Source organism: Vombatus ursinus, unplaced genomic scaffold (genome assembly GCF_900497805.2).
Source record: "Vombatus ursinus unplaced genomic scaffold, bare-nosed wombat genome assembly UNPS02014778.1, whole genome shotgun sequence".
In the NCBI taxonomy this organism is placed as follows: domain Eukaryota; kingdom Metazoa; phylum Chordata; class Mammalia; order Diprotodontia; family Vombatidae; genus Vombatus; species Vombatus ursinus.
In genome coordinates, this window is record NW_020954556.1 from 59509487 (window position 1) to 59529393 (window position 19907).

The 19907-nt window shown below is 42.4% G+C and overlaps 1 protein-coding gene across 4 annotated transcripts in view; it reads left to right on the top strand.

Moving 5' to 3' along the window:
• CDYL2 (chromodomain Y like 2) overlaps window positions 1-19907 on the top strand; it is a 220652-nt gene that overhangs the window by 143789 nt on the left and 56956 nt on the right. For 3 of the 4 annotated variants that reach the window (XM_027865326.1, XM_027865328.1, XM_027865329.1), the window contains exons 2-3: window positions 922-1513; window positions 1705-1854. In XM_027865326.1, coding sequence (XP_027721127.1) covers window positions 922-1513; window positions 1705-1854 — 742 coding nt within the window. The remainder of the gene's footprint in view (window positions 1-921; window positions 1514-1704; window positions 1855-19907) is intronic. The other variant, XM_027865327.1, reaches the window with a different exon arrangement.

Here is a 19907-nt window from a genome sequence, read left to right on the forward strand (position 1 = left end):
ACAAACGCCAAATAAAAACAGACATCTCCATATTCATAGCGAGACAGGAAAACAGCACATCTCTAGTAAATACAGCTTACTTTTCTTTTTAAATACATCAGGTCAACACACAACTTTCAAAACTGCCCCGCTCATCTGTGGTTCTTTCTGGCCTTCCTTCCTTTCTCTTCTCTGTGTTTTTCTTTAAAGATGCCTAAAGAATCCACTTTTCTTTTCCTTTTTTCTTTTTCTTTTTTCTTACCTTCCCTTTTGTCCTCTCAATGGCAGAAAAAAATGAAGCCTTCATAAGAAATATGCATCATAAAATAAAATTCTTATATTGGCTGCGTCCAAAAACGCGTGTCTTATTGTAGACCTTGAGTCCATCACCTGTCTGTCAAGAGGTGGGCAGCCGTAAGCATCCATTTATTCACCCGTCTTTCTGGTTGGTAGCTGTTGTGCATCTGGTTAAACCCAATTACATTTTTTTAAGGAACCATGACTTAAAACCAAAAACACCTATTTTGTGAAAGCCATAGATATTGGAGACAGCGTCTTTGGTCAGTCTGGCTCTGGGGAGGATGATTAAAAGCAGGTAAATGTTTCCTTAGCTCATGGAAGGTCAGGGCTGGATAATTTCTTCAGGATTGCCCTAGTTCAATTTCTTCATTTTCCTGATGAGGTTGATGGGGATGAGCTTGGCAGGTTCTCCAGGGTCCCACAGGCAAATAACAGTAGTGTTTTTATCTGTTAAATAATGGCCTAAAATAAAATCTTCCTTCTTGAATACTGTTGACGGTGCCAGCTTTGGGGATTGGGTGTCCCCCCCCCTAGAGCCGGGAAGTAGGCTCATCTTCACCAAGGGCACCTTCCTTATTCTGTTGTTGTTTTCTTTTTTGACATTGCTTTTACACTCTGATCTTCTGTCCCTTTTCATCTTAGGTTGAGAGGATCGTAGACAAAAGGAAGAACAAGAAAGGGAAATGGGAATATCTCATCCGATGGAAAGGTTATGGTAGCAATGAGGACACTTGGGAGCCTGAGCATCACTTATTGCACTGTGAGGAGTTTATTGATGAATTTAATGGGCTCCACGTGGCAAGAGAGAAGAGGATTAAGTCTGGGAAGCAGACCAACACCCCCAAATTCCTAAGAGAAAGCCGAGGAGCTCCTATAGAGAAACTGTCTCATAGACCTGAATCAGGGAAGAGCAAAGGGAGTTCCCACAAACGGAAGCGAATGAACCCTTCCCTCCAAAAACCAAAAAAGGGGTATGCCACAAAGCCCCAGTCAGGGGGGGACAGGGCTGCCAAGACTGTTTCTTACCGAACTACGCCCAGTGGGTTGCAAATCATGCCATTAAAAAAGGCACACAGTGGGATACTGAATGGAGATGCCAGTCATGAGAAGGATGCGGGACACTTTGAGGATGCCTCCCAGCCGCCCAACTTGGATGTGAATGAGCACGAGGGAGAGCCCGAGATGGCCAACGAATGTGAAGTTAGCCACGACTCAGTGGTTGCGAATGGAATTGGTATGTGAGTTAACTGCTTAAATGCCTTCTCTCGGGTTTTCTTGTGCTGACAGCAGACAGAGAGGGCCGTTTTCTGGTGAGCCATTGTCCTGCTGCCTTGGTAGCCTGGTGGGGAGAAAAAAAGTCCTTCAGAGGGGTTGCCCTCCGTGGTGCAGACAGCCAGTAATTCTCCCTTCATCTTTCTCACCCAGGGTCATATGGACTTGGTCATGGGCCCACATTGGTTACAGACACGTATGCATGTGGGGAGGCCAAACCTTTGAAGCTCATGTCTGATCACCAGCCAAGGTGTATAATGAAACTGAAATTCCTGACTGCACTTCAAGGGACCCAAGGCTGTGGTAAAACCTCTGTAGTAATGCTGCTTCATGGGGTCTTTTCCAAAGCCCCTCGCTCACAATGGCCACAAGGGGCTTGTGTGTCCTCAAAGGGGCAATACCACGGCAAGACAGAGTTTTCTTTGGAAAACATTCAATTTTACAGTGCCTAGCCCTCCTCTCATCATTTCCCCAGTGCCTATGGCCTCATGCAAACTGTGTATGTGTGTGTGTGTGTGTGTATATGCATGTGCATGTGGGTACATGTGAGAATATGTGTGTGCATGTGTACATGTGTGAGTGAGAGTAGTTAGAACTATAGATCTATGGGGATATAGACCTTTGGGGGTGGGAATGGAGCAGGTCATACACTCTTTCTTTAGGATTTCTGTGCATTTTTCATACCCATTCTCATATACGTGGTCATTCGACCTATCCGTCAGTGGAGCTGCCTTTCTCAGAATCCTTCAGTGGAGATGGTGCTAAGGCTTAGTTGGTGAAATGGTTCTCCTGCCTGACTCATACCTTCTTCTTTGGGTTTCAGGCAGCTGGCTACTTGATAGAAATGCAGAATTCCCATGACTCCTCCTCTAAGGCTACCCAGACAGGCAGGAGAGTGTCTAGAGAATGTAGGCCTAAACCTGTTCTGCTCTAGCTACAGCAGCCAGTTTGATCCTGGGGAGGATAGTAGGCCTGGCTTCTTACTAGCTATATTGATCACAGGTCTTTGACACATAACTGGTGGTGCCACAGATAGAGTGCTGGGCCTGGGGTTAGGAAGACCTGAGTTCAAATTTGGCCTCAAGTACTAGCTGTGTGACTCTAGGCAAGTCATATTACCCCTGTTTGCCTCCATTGAAAGAAGGGGATAATAGTAGCACCTATGCCCCAGGGTTGTTGTAAGGATCAAATGAGACATTTGTAAAAAGTGCTTGGCAAGTAGTCGGCGCTATATAAATGCTTGGTCCCTTCCTTCCTCCTTCTTTCCCGTGATTCTATGCCTCTGCCTGTTTCCATAGAGTTTTATGTTTCATTGCCAGAGATATAAGTATGGAGCAGTCAGGAAACCCCTCTGTGGGGTGGAGTGGTCCGTATAAAGCAGAACTGTGAAATCAAGCTGTCCTAAGTAGGAAGGAAGATGAGGAGGTAGTGGGTCATGATGGATGAGGCTGGGATGAAGGGGTGGCAGAAAGGGAGAGAGGAATGTCTCCAGATAAAGTTAATGTTAGAGTAGTCCATAAGCATTTGGTAAGTACCTGCTATGTGCCGGGCACTGAGAACAAAAAGTAAAGACAATCCCTGCTCTCAAGGAGCTTGTAGTCTAATGGAGGAGGCAACATGCAAACAACTATGTACAAACAAAATATAATCAGGAAACATAGGAAATAATCAATGGAAAGAAGGCACTAGAATTAAGATGGACTGGGAAAAGGAGTCCTATTCAAGCAAGATTTTAATTCAACTTGAAGGAAGTCAGTAGTCAGTAGGTGGAGATGAGGAGGGAGAGCCTTCCAGGCATGGGGGACAGCCAGAGAGATGTCCAGAGCCAAGAGACCAGTGTGACCATTGTCCAACCAGACATACTTGAGCGTTCAGGGAACTGTCACTGGAGGTTCCAAGGAATAACCCTGGATTCAGATTTCTTATTGTCTGGGAGATAATTAGGGAAATGCTGCATCTCAGAAGACTGGACTAGTGGTCCTCTAGGTATCAGGTGGAGCAATGTATAGAGCACTGCCCTGGAATCAGGCAGACCTGAGTTCTTCTTCCTGACAATTCTAGAGATTTGAAGTCAGCTTTCATAGCCCTATAGTCTTTTTCTCTCTAGTCTGAACATTCTGTTCATTCAAACAATATTTCCCCCCACCAAAGTGGCAACGCTGGCTAATGGCCAATGGAGACTTCGAGCTTCTAGGGGATCAAAGGCTTTTTAGCTCTTGCCCTCACCCAGATAACAACCTTCCTTTCCCCCCATAAGGTCTTGGTGAACATTTAGGGCAACACTGTACTTCAGAATAGGAATTTTCTCAGGAGGGGACCTTGTCTCTCCCATTAAAATGGAAGCTGTCTGAGGACAGGGGTTCTATCTCTCCCTTTTAAAAAGAGCTCCCTGAAGAGGAAGAGTCCTGCTATTAGACTACAATCTTCATAAGGACAATTAATCTTAGTATAGAGGGGACCTTGAGCTCTTGAAGGTTGTGAAGGTGAAGCCTAAATTTTGGAAATTCTTCCAAACCCGAAAGTCTTTTTATACAGGGAAGGATTAGTGCATTTAATCTAATTAAGTTCACAGGATCAGATCATCAAAATTTTCCCTCAGGTGGTAAATTCTTTTGTTGTCCACAAACTATCATGAAAACAATCTGGGAAAGCTAATTTGAAGTGGTAGAAAGGAATCTAGACACAGAGTTAAATGACCCAAGTTCAAATCCCAGCTCTACCATTACTCTCTCTACGTCTCAATTTCCTTCTCTGTAAAATGAGGTTGAACTAATTGGCCTCTGATTTCACCTCGAACCCCAGATCCATGAACCTTTGGTCTCCATGACTAGATGATTTCTAAGGCTCCTTCCACAACTAAGACTTTGTGGCTTGCAGTGGAGGGAGGTTCCATGATAAAACTACGTCCCTCTGAGGTATTGAAGAAGTCGGTATTTTAGTGATGACAAACCCAGGCTTCCCAGCTTCATTGATGTTTGTATTTCAAGAAAGAACCCTGTGCCTTCTGCCAAGGAAAGAGAAGATGTATTGACCAAGACTGTACTAACATATGCAAGATCTGTTTGTTTAAAGAATCATTCACTTGGTTCTTGGGGAGAGAAGTTGGCAGGATTGCCATGTGGATCTATAGCAGGGGTTAGTTTTAATGATGCCTTTTCCCAACAGCTGATGAGCCCTGTGGGAATCCTGCTCTCTCTTCATAGGCAGGGAATCCAGAAAAGGGGTCCCAGAACAGTTCGGACCCGACAGCACCTTTGTCCAGAGTGTGCTCTCCTCCTCCTTGCACATCGACTGGAATCTCTTTCCCTACCTCCTCCTCCTCCCCCTTCCTGATCAGATGGGTGGGAGTTCTAAGCTAAGCTTTCCCATCACTTAGCACAGTGCCTGGCACATAGCAGGTGCTTAATAAATGTTTGATTGATTGACTTAGGCAATGATGAAGTGGATATTATGCCAGGCCTAAGGTCAGGAAGACCCGAGTTCAAATCTCATCTCAGATACTTACTAGCTATATGACCCTGGGAATTCACTTCACTTCTGTCTGCCTCAGTTTCCTCAGCTGTAAAATGGGGATAATAAAAGCACCTACCTCACAGGATTGTTGTGAGGCTCAAATGAGATCATATTTGTAAGAAGCACTTAGTATAATGCCTGGAGTATATAAATAATTATCCTCTTCCTTTCCTTTCTCTGGGACTTAACAGGAAAATACAAAGTAAGAACAAGAGAGAAGACTTTTCTTTCTCCATTACACTAGGGAAAGAAACGGGTTAAGTGGTGGTTCCACGTTCTGCTATCTTATAGGAGAGAAGGGCATGGTAGTCTTAGACTAACAGGATAAGAAAGGTGAGGTGGTGGTGGTCCCTGTTTAGTGTTGATAGGAGAGGGTGATCCCATGTCCTGGTGCCTCCAGGAGAAAGAAAAAAAGATGTGTCAGTATCTCCAAAGTGGGGGAAAGGGGGAAGACAGGGGGCTGGTCTGCATGGACCTTCTGCACGATCTCCAATAGATAGGGATAGCATGAGGGCACTGAGGAGGGCAGCTAAAATGCAGGGCAAGATTCAGAGAAGGATGGTGGATCCCCAATTGGAGGGGATACTAGAGGTCATCTCCTTATTTTACAGAAGGAGCTCATGAGGAATAGAGAAATCAAGTGACTTGCCCAAATCACATAATTAAGGATAGAAACTTAATTGAACTACGCTCCCTTGGCTCCAAATTCAGCAGTCTTTCTACCACACATTGTTGGGACTGAAAGTTTAAGTAGATTGGACTGAGGATGAGGGGGACTTAGGTCTTAATGTGGCCAATAAATCCCTGTGTGATCTTGGGCAAATGATTCAGTATTTTTTCCTCCTCTATAAAATGGAAATAAAGATATTTGCTCCTACCTTCCTCAAAGGCTGATTTTGAAAATCTAAGGAGATAATACAAATGGACCATTTCATTGTTGTCATGGATTTGAAGCTGGAAGGGACCTTAGAGGCATTCAATCCCAATTTTTTCATTTTACAGATGAAGAAACTGAGGCACTGAGAGACTTTAAGTGACTTGCTCAGTATCACATAGCTAGTAAATGCCTGAGGTTGGATTTGAACCCAAGTCTTTAAATTTGCTTAACATGGTACCTGGCACATAGTAGGTCTTGTTGAATTGAAAGAAAGAAAGAAAGAGAAAGAAAGAAAGAGGAAAGGAAGGAAGATAGATGCCTGTTCCTCCTTGCCAGTACCCAGGATGATAATTGGGGGGATTTGGGAAATGCCAGACTGCTCTAAGGGAGCATGTGTTTTGGAGGTGGGCTGTTGCTTTTCTGTATTATTTTAGGTTCTCTTTGATAAATGCAGATTCTACTGAAAAGCGGCTTGCATAACACATCTTACTCATTGAAGCTGACTCCCCTGAGCCATATTGTGAGAACAAATGCTAGGCTGCTAATATGTCTGGGTAGGATTCTGGTTGTTTGGCCTACATGGATATGGGTGATGTGTACAAGGGGACTCCCTCTGTTGATGCCCTTCTCTGCTAGGGCCTCCTTGTGACTTGACACCAGTCCAGGGTTTGCAAACCTTGTGCTAAAGGGGCCCAGGTTCTGGCAGGTGGCCCTTTGCGTTGTTATATCTGCCTACTTAGCACCTTGAATAGTGTCTGGAAGATAGTAGACATTTCATACATTGCTTGTTCAATCACAAGTGCTTTGTAAACAGTTAAACAGTAAACCTATAGAAGTGTCTATTGTTGCTTCACAATTACTTTCAGGAGGTTTTAATTTGTTTAATTATTTTTTTTTGGTTGTTATTTTAAAGTTCTATATCCAAGGTTGAATTACTAGTATATAGACTGATTATGGCTAGGGGATAAAAGCAGAAAAAATATGATTTTCTCTAGGATTCTTTTTTTTTTAATTTTTAAAAGGAGAATTTGAGCTTGGCTTGTGTTCCTAAGTTTAGCTTGTCCTGTGATGAGGAAGGTGGGGATCCTTAGAGCAGGCTTTTTCATTTGGAGCTGAGAGGAACTTTAGGTATCATCTAGTCCATCACATTTTACAAATAAGGCCCACACTGGTTAAATAACTTACCCTGGGTCAGACTGGTTGTAAGCAGGAGATGTAGAGTTAAAATCCAGGTCTTCTGACTCCAAACCCAGTCCTCACCCCAAGGCATCATTCTGTCTTACACACCCACCAATATCTGTCATCAGAAGTCCAGCCTGGCCAAGAACTCACTTCTGGAGGGTTAGCCCCCAGGAGATGAATTGGTTCTGCTCTAGAAACTCATTAATATTGTCTGCTGAAGTGTGGAGGGACTGGGGATCTGTGTTGGAGGGGGAATCACCCACGGAAGAGATCACGGAGCTTTTGAAATCTTAGTAATGTGGCTTAGTAATCACTTTAGCTCTGTGTGGGCTTAAGGAGTAAACAGGAAAGAAAATCTGTGCTGTTCCCCCATTGGACCAGATCCCCACCCTTGACACAGGATAACTTCTACCTGTGTCTGGAGATTCTGTGATCTGGAGATTGGGGGTGGGGGAGTGGAATCCATCGTTGAACAGGGAATGGATACATAGGGTGGGGATGGACTAGCAGAGAGACTCCAGCTGAGCACTGGGGGATAATTATTTATTCTTCAGGCTGTGGGAAACTGAGAAATCAAGCCCCCTTGGTTTTGTATGGTTATGATTTTTTCTGCTTCTCTGTTGTGATTGCAACTTCTGGCAAAATTCAATTCAGTTCAACTCATTAAGCATTTATTAAATACCTACAGTGTGCCAAGCATTATCTTAGGTTCTGGAAATACAAAAACAAAAACTAAACCTTCTGTGCCCTCAAGAGGCTTATATATTGAGGCATTTAGGTAGCACAGTAGATAGAATACTGGATCTGGAATCAGGAAGACCTGAGCTCATATCCATCCTCAGACCTTTACTAGCTCTGTGACCCTAGGCAAGTCACTTGGCCTCTGTCTGCCTCAGTTTCCTCATCTGTAAAATAGGGATAATAATAGCATCTGCCTCCCAGGGTTGTTGTGAAAGATAATAATTTTAAAGCTCTTAGCACAGTATCTGTCATGTAGTAGATTCTATATAAATGTTAGCTATTGTTTTGTCATTATTATTGGGAGAAATATATACACTGTATATTATGTACATATATACCTGATATAGTTATATCAAAAACTATTTTGAATTTACCATGTACACAGTAAATGCAAAATAGCCAACTTTAAAATAACAATTATTTTGCATTTGTTATATATGTATGTATATTTATGTGTGTGCGTGTATATATATATATACTATATATAATAAATGCATGTATATGTGTATGAGTAGATAGATACTAAGTGCAAAATAATTAACTTGAAAATACAATTATTTTGCATGTTATATATGTATATATAGTATATATGTGTACAGTAAATGCATATATATGTACATGAATACATAGATAGATAGATAGTAAATGCAAAATACTTGTTAAGGAGACATTAACAATTGGGAGGATAGGAAAAGACCTCATAAAGTAGATGTCACCTGAGCTGAGCCTTGGAAGAAGCTCGAGATACCAAGAGGTGGCATTCAGGAGGAGAGCATTCTCTGAGGGCGAGTGCATGCACAAAGAGATGGAGCCAAGGGATGTCATAAATGGAGAATAGCAGTAGTTAGTTTGCCTGGGACATAAAGTACAAAAGGCAAAGCAATGTGAATCATTTTAGAATGCGTTGGAGCCAGATTGTGAAGAGCTTTAAGGGACAAATAGAGGAATTTGTATTTCTTTCTCTGGAGGCAGTAGGGAGGCCCTGAAGCTTCTTGAGTAACATATGGTTAAAGCTCTACTTTAGGAATTTCAATTTGGCAGCTGTAGATAGAGGAAAGTACTGGTGTTTGGGAGACCTGTTAGAAGGCTGTTGCAACAATATAGATGATGAGGGCTTGGACTAGGATGGTAGTCATGTGAGTGGAGAGAAGGATGCAGGACGTATTGATGAAGTAGAATTGACAAAATTTAGCAGTTGACTGAATGAAAGCTAGTCAAGAGTCAGGAATGACTCTGATGTTGCAAACCTGCTTAAGTGGAAGGATAGTGGAATCCTCATCAGAAACAACAAAGTCTGGAAGAGCTTGAGATGCCTGGGGTACATCAGGGTGGAAGCACCCACTGGGTTCTTGGAGATGGCAGTACTAGAGCTCAGGAGTAAAATGGCAGCTAGATTGGTAGACTTGGGAGTCATCTGCTAGAAAGGATAATTGAATCCATGGGAGCTGATGGGCTTACAGGGAGAGAAAGAACAGTAGAGGGACAAGCACAAGACTGAAGTATATATACAGACATAGGATGGGACCAGAATGATGGTCCTGAAACAGGGACATGAGAAGGAACACTCCGGCAGGAAGGAGGAGAACCAAGAGAGAGTGGTATCCAAAATCCCCAAGAAGGAGATGGCATCCAGGAAGTAGTGGGGTGGTCATCAGTTTCCCATGATTCAGAGTGGTCAATCTGTGTCACCCATCAGAGGTAGAGAAGGGACCGGAACCCTGTTCTCTTGGTTCCCAGAGGAGTGATCTTTTCATCCACCACATTTGGTCATTCACTAGTGGTCCAATCACAAGCAAGTTTCCTCTTCTGTAAAATGTGGGGAATATGAATGGAACAATCTATATTGCTTAAGGCAGCGTTGACAGGTGATAATGACTAGGCAGTGAGAAGGTCCAGGGAAAGGCAAACCTTACCTGGGGGTAGAGGAAATGAAGTAGGGAGGAAGGGGCTAAATGATGTGGAGGGGAGCACATCACTTATTCTCCCTACACCTTCCTCATCTGGTGTCATGTTTGACTCCAAGGTATCACATCTAGGTTTGTGTTTGTCCTTCATTCTTGTAGAGGACCATGACATTGGCGAGATGATGACATGACTTGCAATTGACTTTGATTTGAGTGAGGGAGGGCTATGCAAGGTCACCAGCCTCACTTTCTCCTCCAGAGCCTTCTGTGTCCAGTGGCCAGTTATTCATCAGGACAACTGGAGATGGCCCAGGATGCAATGGAAGATCCTGGCCCTTTTAAGCTAAGGTCTTTTCAGATTCTCACTTTGAGTGGATTAATGCCCATTCGGTGAATAGGCCTCTTTAAGAAGTGAGTCAAGGGTGGCCCCTTAAATAAATAAAAAAAAAACTGAGAGGGGAAAACCCTCAGGGTGGCTGGCCAAAGGAGAAACAATTACTATTTACATTCACTCTGAGCAAGGAGGGCCCAAAAAATAACCATGAAGTGGTGCTTGGGCAGGGACCTATTGTTGTCCCATCTATGAGCTCCAGAGTGAACTGGGTTTAAGGCTTGGTCTTTGAGAAAGAAATCTAGCCAGTAAACCCCAGAGAGGAGAGGGACAGGGACAGGGAGAAGGGATGACGAACTGAGTTACCCAACTGGAACTGGCCAACGGGGTCCCTATTCAGGCAGCTCAGGCTACTCACAAGTTGTGTTTGTCCTTCGTTCTCAACGAGGACCGTGACATCAGGGAGATGATGACATGACTTGTAATTGACTTTGATTTGAGTGAGGGAGGGCTGTGCAAGGTCACCAGCCTCACTTTCTCCTCCATGGCCATCTGGGTCCAGTGGTCAGTTATTCATCAGGATGACTCGTCACATCTAGTCAGGGCAGGAGCAACATATCACTGAAGCCCTCAAATCTGGGGCCAGAGCCAAGTAGGATAACCAGTTGTGGGAGTAGAGAGATTTAAACCAGGAAGTCTTTAACCTGTCAAGAGGCAAGATGTAAAGAGTCCCAGGGAAGCAACCCTCCCCTTCAAACTGTTTCTCTAAAGCTTTAGGTGTTATTATTATTTTTTTTTAAATGACAGATGCTTTCATTCCCTCCCCCTGCTCTACACCAAAGTATCATGGTGGTCCTGAGCAAAGTACGTTACGGTAAATCTCCTCTTGACTCCCACCACACCTGCTAGCCCACTTCAGGCTGCCTGCATCACAAGGTCAGTGTGAAGAAAGCACATTGGAAGCATTAAAGTGCTATGTAAATGTCAATTACTTTTATGTTGATGGCCAATCGTCTTAGAAGATTGCACAGACCAGTTCTCTACTCTACTGTATTTGTACCACCTCTGAGAGTCTGACAGTCTGACAGTGAAAAGAGCGCTAAATTGGAGTCAGAAGATGTGGGCTTAAAATCTGCTTCCTGCCTGTCTTACCTTGGGTGAGTTCCAAGCCCTCTTAGGATCTCTGTTTTCTCTTTCTAAAAATGATGGTTTTGAACCAGATGATCTCTAAGGTTTCTTCTAGATCTGAAAGTCTATGACCCTATAATACTCTACATAGTAATAGTAACAAAAATGATGATAGTTCTTGCTCCAGTGGTACTTTGCAATTTATAATTTTTTTTAATAAATTTATATGATTTATAAATCTTTACTCCTAAGAAGAATTGTTGTTCAGTCATTTCAGTCATGTCCAACTCTTTGTGACCCAATTTGGGGTTTTCTTGGCAAAAATATGGAAGTGGTTTACCATTCTTTCTCCAGTTCATTTTACAGATGAGGAAACTAAAGTAAACAGGGTAAAGTGACTTGCCCAGGGTCACACATCTAGTAAGTGTCTGAAGCCAGATATGAACTCATGTCTTCCTGACTCCAGGCCTGGTGCTTTATCCACTGCAACCACCTAACTGCTCTGCCTCTAAGAGTAGGTGCTCACTACTTGTTTATCGAATAGAATTAGATCTGAAACATACCAGCCTCCATTGCTGAAAGGTGGTGGTGTATAAGGGCAATGGGGCTTCCTGACTCTCTTTGTAGCTTTGGTGCTCCCTATCCTATTGACTCTCACAAAGGGCTGGGAGGATGTGTTAATGAAGCTGTGTTAATGGGCTAATGACTGGCCCACTTTTTGGCCATTTTTGGTGGCCAGCAGGTTGTAGTGACATTCTTGCCAGCCTGTCCTGAGGTCTTTCATCTGCTTACTGGCCCCCTTTTAGTTACAACCCATGCTAACAGCTTTTTAGCTTCCAAAGATTTCTGCTCTATTCCCTGAACAAAGCCTTGAAGAATTTATCTCATACATAAATATTAACCTTATTAGTTTTTTCTTAAAACTATCTGGTAAATAATATAAGTCAATACAATATGGAGAAATATTTACCATGAATTAAAGAAGTTAGGTCACCATTAAACAGACAAAAAAGTAAGATGGCCCTCAGTCTTTGAAGTTCTCTTTTAATTCCATGGTGGTAATTGAGAGCAGAGGAAAGGAAGCAGGGGGTAAAGAATCATACAATTCTTAATCCCATATATCAAGGGTTCTTAACCTGGGGTTCTTGGACTGTTGATGGATTGTCAGGGTGGAGGGGGATGTGTGAACTTGGATGAAAAAAAAGACACCTTTGATTTTACTACTGTAACTGAAATTTAGCATTTCCTTCAATTATTTAAAACCTTATTCTGAGAAGAGCTCACAAGGGCTTCACTAAACTACCAAGGGGGCTATAACACAAACAAGGTTAGAAACCCCTGGCCTAGATAAATAAGAATTTAGCTGTTGGTATTTTGGATATGTGGCCTTTGTCCAATGATTCAACAAGAGACACACTACTGGAAGACTTGAATCTCATCCATATTCACATCCCTGCTAAAAATGAAACTGGAATTCATAAATAAATTGCAGGGAAATGGAAAAACTGGCTCAGAGGTTCTTCTAGGAGAGACAAATAAAAGCATTTGTGAAGTTGATCTCATTGTTTGCCCAAAGACAACAAGATACATCCCCCCCGCCCCCGCCCCGAGCTCCCACCCAGGTGGGTTCTTTCCTCATGTAGAGACTACTGGCCATGCTGTGCCATTTATATATCTCACCTCTACCAGGGCTTTGCCATCGCTGTCCCCAAAACTGAAATATGGTAGTCAGCACCAGGACCCAGCATGCACTCAGTCTCCCTGGAAGGATACATAGGCTGAGGGTATCTACCTTCCTTTTTCAATCTCCTCATACTAATTAAATCAAGATTTGACTTAAAAAGGCAATCCAGATTTTCTGGGGGTCTGCACTGACACCCGTAAAGTACTGGGGATCTGCTCTCGAAACACAAATTCAAATCACTCTAATGACAATTCTGGATGCTCTCCCACTCACATACTTTGAATTATACTCCCTCAGCTTCCTTGCACTCATGTCATTCTCAATCACTCTCTCTCTTTCATATAGTAGTATTCTCTACACTTAACTGTACCATACACACTGTAATAAATACCCAGGTACTGCAGCACACATATTGCACTAATTACAGGTGTCAGCTGAATGTCCTTAATGTTTTCCTTGTAGCCCAGGTGGGTGAAACCCAATTAGAAACAGCTGTGGTTCAGAAAAAAAGGATCCCAAGCCCACCTAAAATGGCTGTTTACCATGGAGGGTGGGGTAATTGGAGATCTTGGCTCAGTCCCTCCTTCATTAATATAGTCCTCCATCTGGAGTCCATCCCTGAAAGAACTGATGAACTCGATGCCCCATCTAAGGCTCCTTAGTGCCAGAGCTAAAGTGCCTACACCCTGTCACATGGCCCCCAGTGGCATCACACCTTGCCTTTCTCCCAGATCGCCAGTGGGGAAGGTTTCTATACATTCTGCCCTACAAGATTCCCCAGTGAGTGGCAGGAGCTCCAGACCCAAGCTCTTAGATTCTGTACTCTCTTAACCAATACCTCCATTGTGATAGGGGAGCAGGAAATGCCTGCCTCCATTGCAGGATTCATAACCCATCATTCTTATTGACATGGATCTCAGGTTCATAGGCTGAGGACACTTGCATCCTCATATAGCCTTAATTTTCACTCTGTATTCTCCATGAATCAAGATTTGCCCAACTCTGGTTAGATACATCTTAGACAAATTATACACAAATAACAGAAACTCTCTACCTGAAATATAACCTTAGATTGCCCAGATTAGATTCCCAATCTGAAAACCCTTGCCCCAGATTCCCCACTGATTCAAACTGGCTCTCATTCACTAAGCTTTCATGTCTTTCAATTCAGTTCAATTCTATAAGCATTTTTGTGGCTAAGGTTACAAAGAACAAAGTGAAAACAGTTCCTTCCTTCAAGGAATTTACATCCTATTGGGAAAGCTTACATTCTTCAGTTACTCTTATTCTTATACCAGAATTTGAATACTTTTTTCTTCATACATTCAACTTGGAGAACTGGCTTCCTAAAAACACTTATCCACTGATGAGTAGGATCAGGAGAACGTCTTGACTTAACTAGACAGTGAGTATTTATGGCAACTGAATGAATATCCTTTTCTCCTTCCACACACAGTTTTCTGTCTTTCAAGTCAGAAACTTCCCCGGAGGCTGACATAAGCAAACAGACCACCATAAAGATAATTAGAGCTTATGTGTAACCATCTGTTGCTGAGGACTAAGAAACAGAGAAATTCTATAAAGAACTTGACAAGGTCATACACAGTCAACATTTACCTTGATACATCATGACTTCAATGAGAAAATTTGTACAGGAGAAGATGACAAAAATTTGTTGGGAACGGTGGTTCTGATTCAAGAAATTAAAAGAGGTCAAAGGCTTGTAGAGTACTCAGCAACTTCTCACACCTGTGCATCATTAATATTTTCTTCAAGGAGAGTTCTGGATATCTAAAGCACTGAATAACACCATAAAAATGACATTAATAATATGTTGTCAGACAGGAAACAGCTAGCTTCTGGCATGAGTCATTTAAGAATCATTCATCTCTATGCAGCTAGATTATCATCTGGTTGGAGAAAAGGTCAACATTATTATCAAATTAGAAGAAAGGATGAAAATGAGACAGCACTGTGTGCAATTACAACTCCAACCTGATATTTATACAAGCTGTTGAAGCTAAAACAAAACAAAAATACAACAATAAAACTAAAGATATGGGCTCCCATCATCTTCATCTCTTCTCTCTGTCTCTCTCTTTCTCTTTCCCTCTCTCTCTCTCTCTCTCTCTCTCTCTCTCTCTCCCTCTCCCTCTCCCTGTCTCCCTCTCCCTCTCTCTGACCATTGGAGTTAAGTGATTTGCCCAGGGTCACACAGCTAATAAGTGTCTGCCAGATTTGAACTCAGGTCCTCCTGACTCCAGGGCCAGTGCTTTGTCCACTGCACTCCATGGTGCAATGGTCTATGGATGGAGCTGCCCCCCATCATGTTTATTTCTTAAAGAAGTTTACCTTAGAAACTGTTTCAACTAGCAAAAAAAAATTCTCATCCAATAAGAGCCGTGACATCCAAAAACAGCATGTTTGAAATATAAGCTTATTTCCAAGTTTGTATGTTCCAACAATATAGAAGAGGAAGATGGAAAACTGCAACGTAGTTGCCTTACAAAACAGTGAAAAATAACGGAGGGGAAAACAATATTGTAAAAAGTTGATGTGAGACCTTGTTAAATAAAATCACCTCTGCATCATTTACAGATGAAATGGGATGTAAGACAACTAGTAGATGTGAAATGGAACACCTCTGCCGGTGTTTCTAAGGCGATCTATTCTCACCATCAGTGATAGTGGAACCATAACAGCTCAACAAATGGAAATGGTGCTTGAGAAATGAAGTCAGGAAAGAGTAGCTGGACCAGACCAAATATTTATGAAAGAAATACGTATTAGAGGAAACGGACTTTTAAAGGAATTTGGGAATCAATTTTCGAGATTTCTCAAAGAGGACAAATTATAAAATAATGGGAATGACTGGGTAGTATTATTATTCATCCTCTTCCCCCAAAAAGAAAATTCAACCTGAAAGTTATCAACAACTACCAACACATATGGTTGGTTACTTTTTTGTTTATATAAGATCTTTGTGCGATTTTGTCTCATATCAGGCATATTCTTTTTTTTTTGGAAGTTGGGGTTAAGTGACTTACCCGGGGTCACACAGCTAGTAAGTGTCAAGTGTTTGGTCTGAGGCCGGATTTGAACTCAGGTCCTCCTGACTTCAGGGCCGATGCTCTATCCACTGCGCCACCTAGCTGCCCCTCAGGCGCATTCTTAAAGAAAACATGAGAAGGCTTTCACATATTATTTTCTATAGGGGATCACATCTTTATAGTCACAGTTGACAGAGAGATTTAAAGACAGTGAGATCTTACTATATGTATTATCTGTTGGTTATAAATTAGCTTTTATCTCAGTGGAGCAAAGCAGCTTTTGTTGTTGTTCAGTCACGTCTAACTCTTTGTGACCCCATTTGGGGTTTTCTTGGAAAAGATACTGGAGTGGTTTGCCATTTCCTTCTCCAGATCATTTTACAGATGAGGAAACTGAGGCAAACAGGGTTAAGTGACTTGCCCAGGGTCACACAGCTAGTAAGTGTCTGAGGCTGGATTTGAACTTGGAAGATGAGTTTTCTTGACTCCAGGCCTGGTTCTCCATCCATTGCACCACCTAGCTGTCCCTTAAAAGTAGCCTTGGGAACCCTCAAATAAGGTGCCTCCTATGCATATGCTAAGATCATAGGAGATAACTTGATAGATGTCACCATGTATAATAATCTACAAATATTAGAGACATACTGTGGAAATACAACGTACCTAAGACTACAGAAACATTTCTACTACCGACTTAAGTAGTTCTCCTGAGTATTCTGCAGTTTTCTGGGCCCGCTCGACTGCTTCCTGCCTCAGAGCTTACCTGCTCCAGGTTCAGATAGATGTCGTCTTGCATTGGAGACCTTCCTTCTCCATCACCTCCACTGCCAGCTTCCTGGCCAGAGTATAACGGTTCCTGCTTCAGCTTACTTAAGCCTGGCCTTAGAGGCCTTACAGGACCTAACAATCACCAGCTTCCATGAGATCTGGCCTGGGGGATGACTTCTAACAGTCCAATTGAACTCTTCTCTCAAGAAACTTCTCTGCGTCCATGATATTCTAACTGTACTCATTCCTTAGCCCTTTATACTCATCCCCTTGCAATGATACCAGACTTCCTACTGACAAAGAAGACACGCCTTCCCCAGCCTTAGCTTTCCTCTCTTTTATTCCCATTTACATGAAACCTACCCATTCAGGGACCTACTCCAGAGAAACTTGGCCCTTTCACTGTGCCCTCTGGAATGGCTGCTCCATAGTTAACAAACTTCCTTTCATCTTAAACCTCTTTCTTTCTCAGTCTTTTCAGGCCTCCCTCCTGACAATGCTGCTTCCTTGGCTACCATTTCCAATACTGGCTAAACTTTCTCTCACCCTGCTCTCTAATCCTCACTTCCCAGTCATTGGTCGTGGCAGAAGAGTCTGAATACTGTGTGATTGTCATTTCTACTTCCAGAATCCTTCTCTTTCCTCACTGGATTCAATACTAGGCCTACAGTCTTTCCATTCCAACTACCATCTTGATTTATACATATTAAAAGTTCCTCAAATACTGTGTCTTCCTAGTTTTTCAGTCTGTCTGATTCCTATGACCTACTTCTCCATAGATAGATAGTCATATCCTTGATATTATCATCACCCACAATGTTCCATTTCCATGGTTGTGAACTCTGAAATTCTTTTATGTGATCGTAATCTTTTATCATCCCATCTTTTCCTGTACCTTATGATTCTTTTTTTTTAAATTTTTTTTTTGCCTTATGATTCTTAATCTTGTTTTTTGTCTTTATTGTGACTTCTAGTTTCATCCCTTCCTCAGTTCTTTCCTAGGCCAGCGGCATTGGCTACTCTCTCTTCCCTTCCTAATATCAACCCCCTTGGTGAATGGGTTCAGCTCTATACGGTTCTCTACTCTTGAATCTCTTTCCCCTTCCCCTAACTTGCTGATTGTGGCTCACCAAATCCCAACCCTGCATTACTCCCAATACCTACTTATTCACGTGCTTCTGAATAGGGTTGGAAGTAAGAAAACAGGTTGATCACTACAAATTTATGTCATCTATTCTCAACGTGGCCCTTGTAGCAAGGAAGTCCTGTTTTTCCATAATCGATTCTCTATCCACTCTCCACAGTGATTGTGATAAACCTTCTTAGCTCTTCTCAAACTTCCCACAGCATCCTCCTCCTTTCATCTTCTCAACTGAGGATCTGGATTAATATGTAACCAAAAAAAATGCAGGCCATGAGCTTTCTTGCCTTCTCATCTCACCTTGCTCAGACATCTGCCTTCACCATCATCTTCTCTTTCACTCTAGTATCCAATGAAGAGGTGGCCCTTTTCCTTTCCAAGGCTCATTCCTCTATACACACCCTTGATCCTACCCCTTCCTACTCAGTAGAGTGCCCCTACTCTCATCTTCATAATTCTCCTAATCTTCCACCTCTCACTGTCTACTGAATGCTTCCCCGCTGTTTATAAATATGCTCATCCCTTTTGATTGTTGATCAGTTGTTTTTCAGTTGTGTCTGACTCTTCATAACACCATTTGGTGTTTTCTTGGCAAGATACTGGAGTGGTTTGCCATTTACTTCTCCAGTTCATTTTACAGATGAAGAACTAAGGCAAACAGGGTTAAGTGACTCGCCCAAGGTCACACAGCTAAGAAGTATCTGAGGCCAGATTTGAACTCGTGAAGATAAGTCTTCCTGATTCCAAGCCCAGTACTCTGTGAGCTAAGGCACTACCCAACTGCCCATGCTTATCTCTACCCCATCTTTAAAAAAATCTCCATCTGATCATCCCTTCCAATAATTATCCAATATGTCTCTTCTCTTTCATGTTTAACACCCTTGAGAAATCACCCTACAATCCATGCCTTGGCTTCCTCTCCTCTCACTCACTTCTGAACTATCTGCAGACTGGTTTCCAACATCATTCAACTGAAACTGCTCTCTACAAGGTTACCAATGATCTCTTAATTTTCAGATCCAGTGGCCTTTTCTCAATCCTCATCCTCCTTGACCTCTCTGCAGCCTTTGACATTGTCCGTCACCCACTTCTCCTTGATATTTTCTCCTCTCTAGGTTTTCATGACACTCCTCTTCCTGCTTATCTGAGTGCTCCTTCTCAGTCTCCTTTGCTGTATATTCATACCATGCTCACTAACTGTGGGTGTCCCCTTAAGGCAATGTTCCAGGCTCTTTTCTCTTTTGACTCTGTGCCATCTCATTAGTGATCCCCTTCAGCTCTCCTGGCTTCAATTATCATCTCTAGAATATTAGGTAACGTTTATACAGTACTTACTATGTGCCAGGAATTACACTAAGCACTTTACAAATGCTGTCTCTTTGGATCCTCACAACATCCTGGGAGGTACATACAATTATTATCCCCATGTTACAGTTGATGAAACTGAGGCATGCAGGTTAAGTGATTTGCCCAGGGTCACACAGCTAGTTATTGTCTGAGGCCAGATTTGAACTCAGGTCTTTGTGACTTCAGGCCAAGCCCTCTATCCACTGTACAACCTGCTGCTCTATGTGGATTTTTCTCAGAATAATATTCTGAGAATCTTGCTTCATTACATATGAGCATTACAAATGGCACAATATGGAATTGCACAAAATTGTGGTGATCTTATCTTTAATAATGTATAACTAATGCTTTAATGGTCACTTTAACCATATTAAAGATAAGTTCTGAAGTAAAAATCAAATAAACTGATTTTTTAAAAGAAGTCCAGTCTTGCATCACCAAAAGCCTCTTGAATCAAATGTCCTACAAGCATTTCGAGCTCAGCATGTCCAAAACAGAATGCATCATCTTTCCTCCAAAGTCCTTCCTCTTCCAAACTTCTTTATTACTGTTGAAAGCACTGCCATTTTTCCCAGTCACCCAGATTTGGAAGTCATCCTTAATTCTTGTTAAAGCTCATCCCATATCTTTTGTCAAATTTGGGCCTTCACAAATATCTTTTGCTTATGTCCCCTTCTCTCCATTTACCCA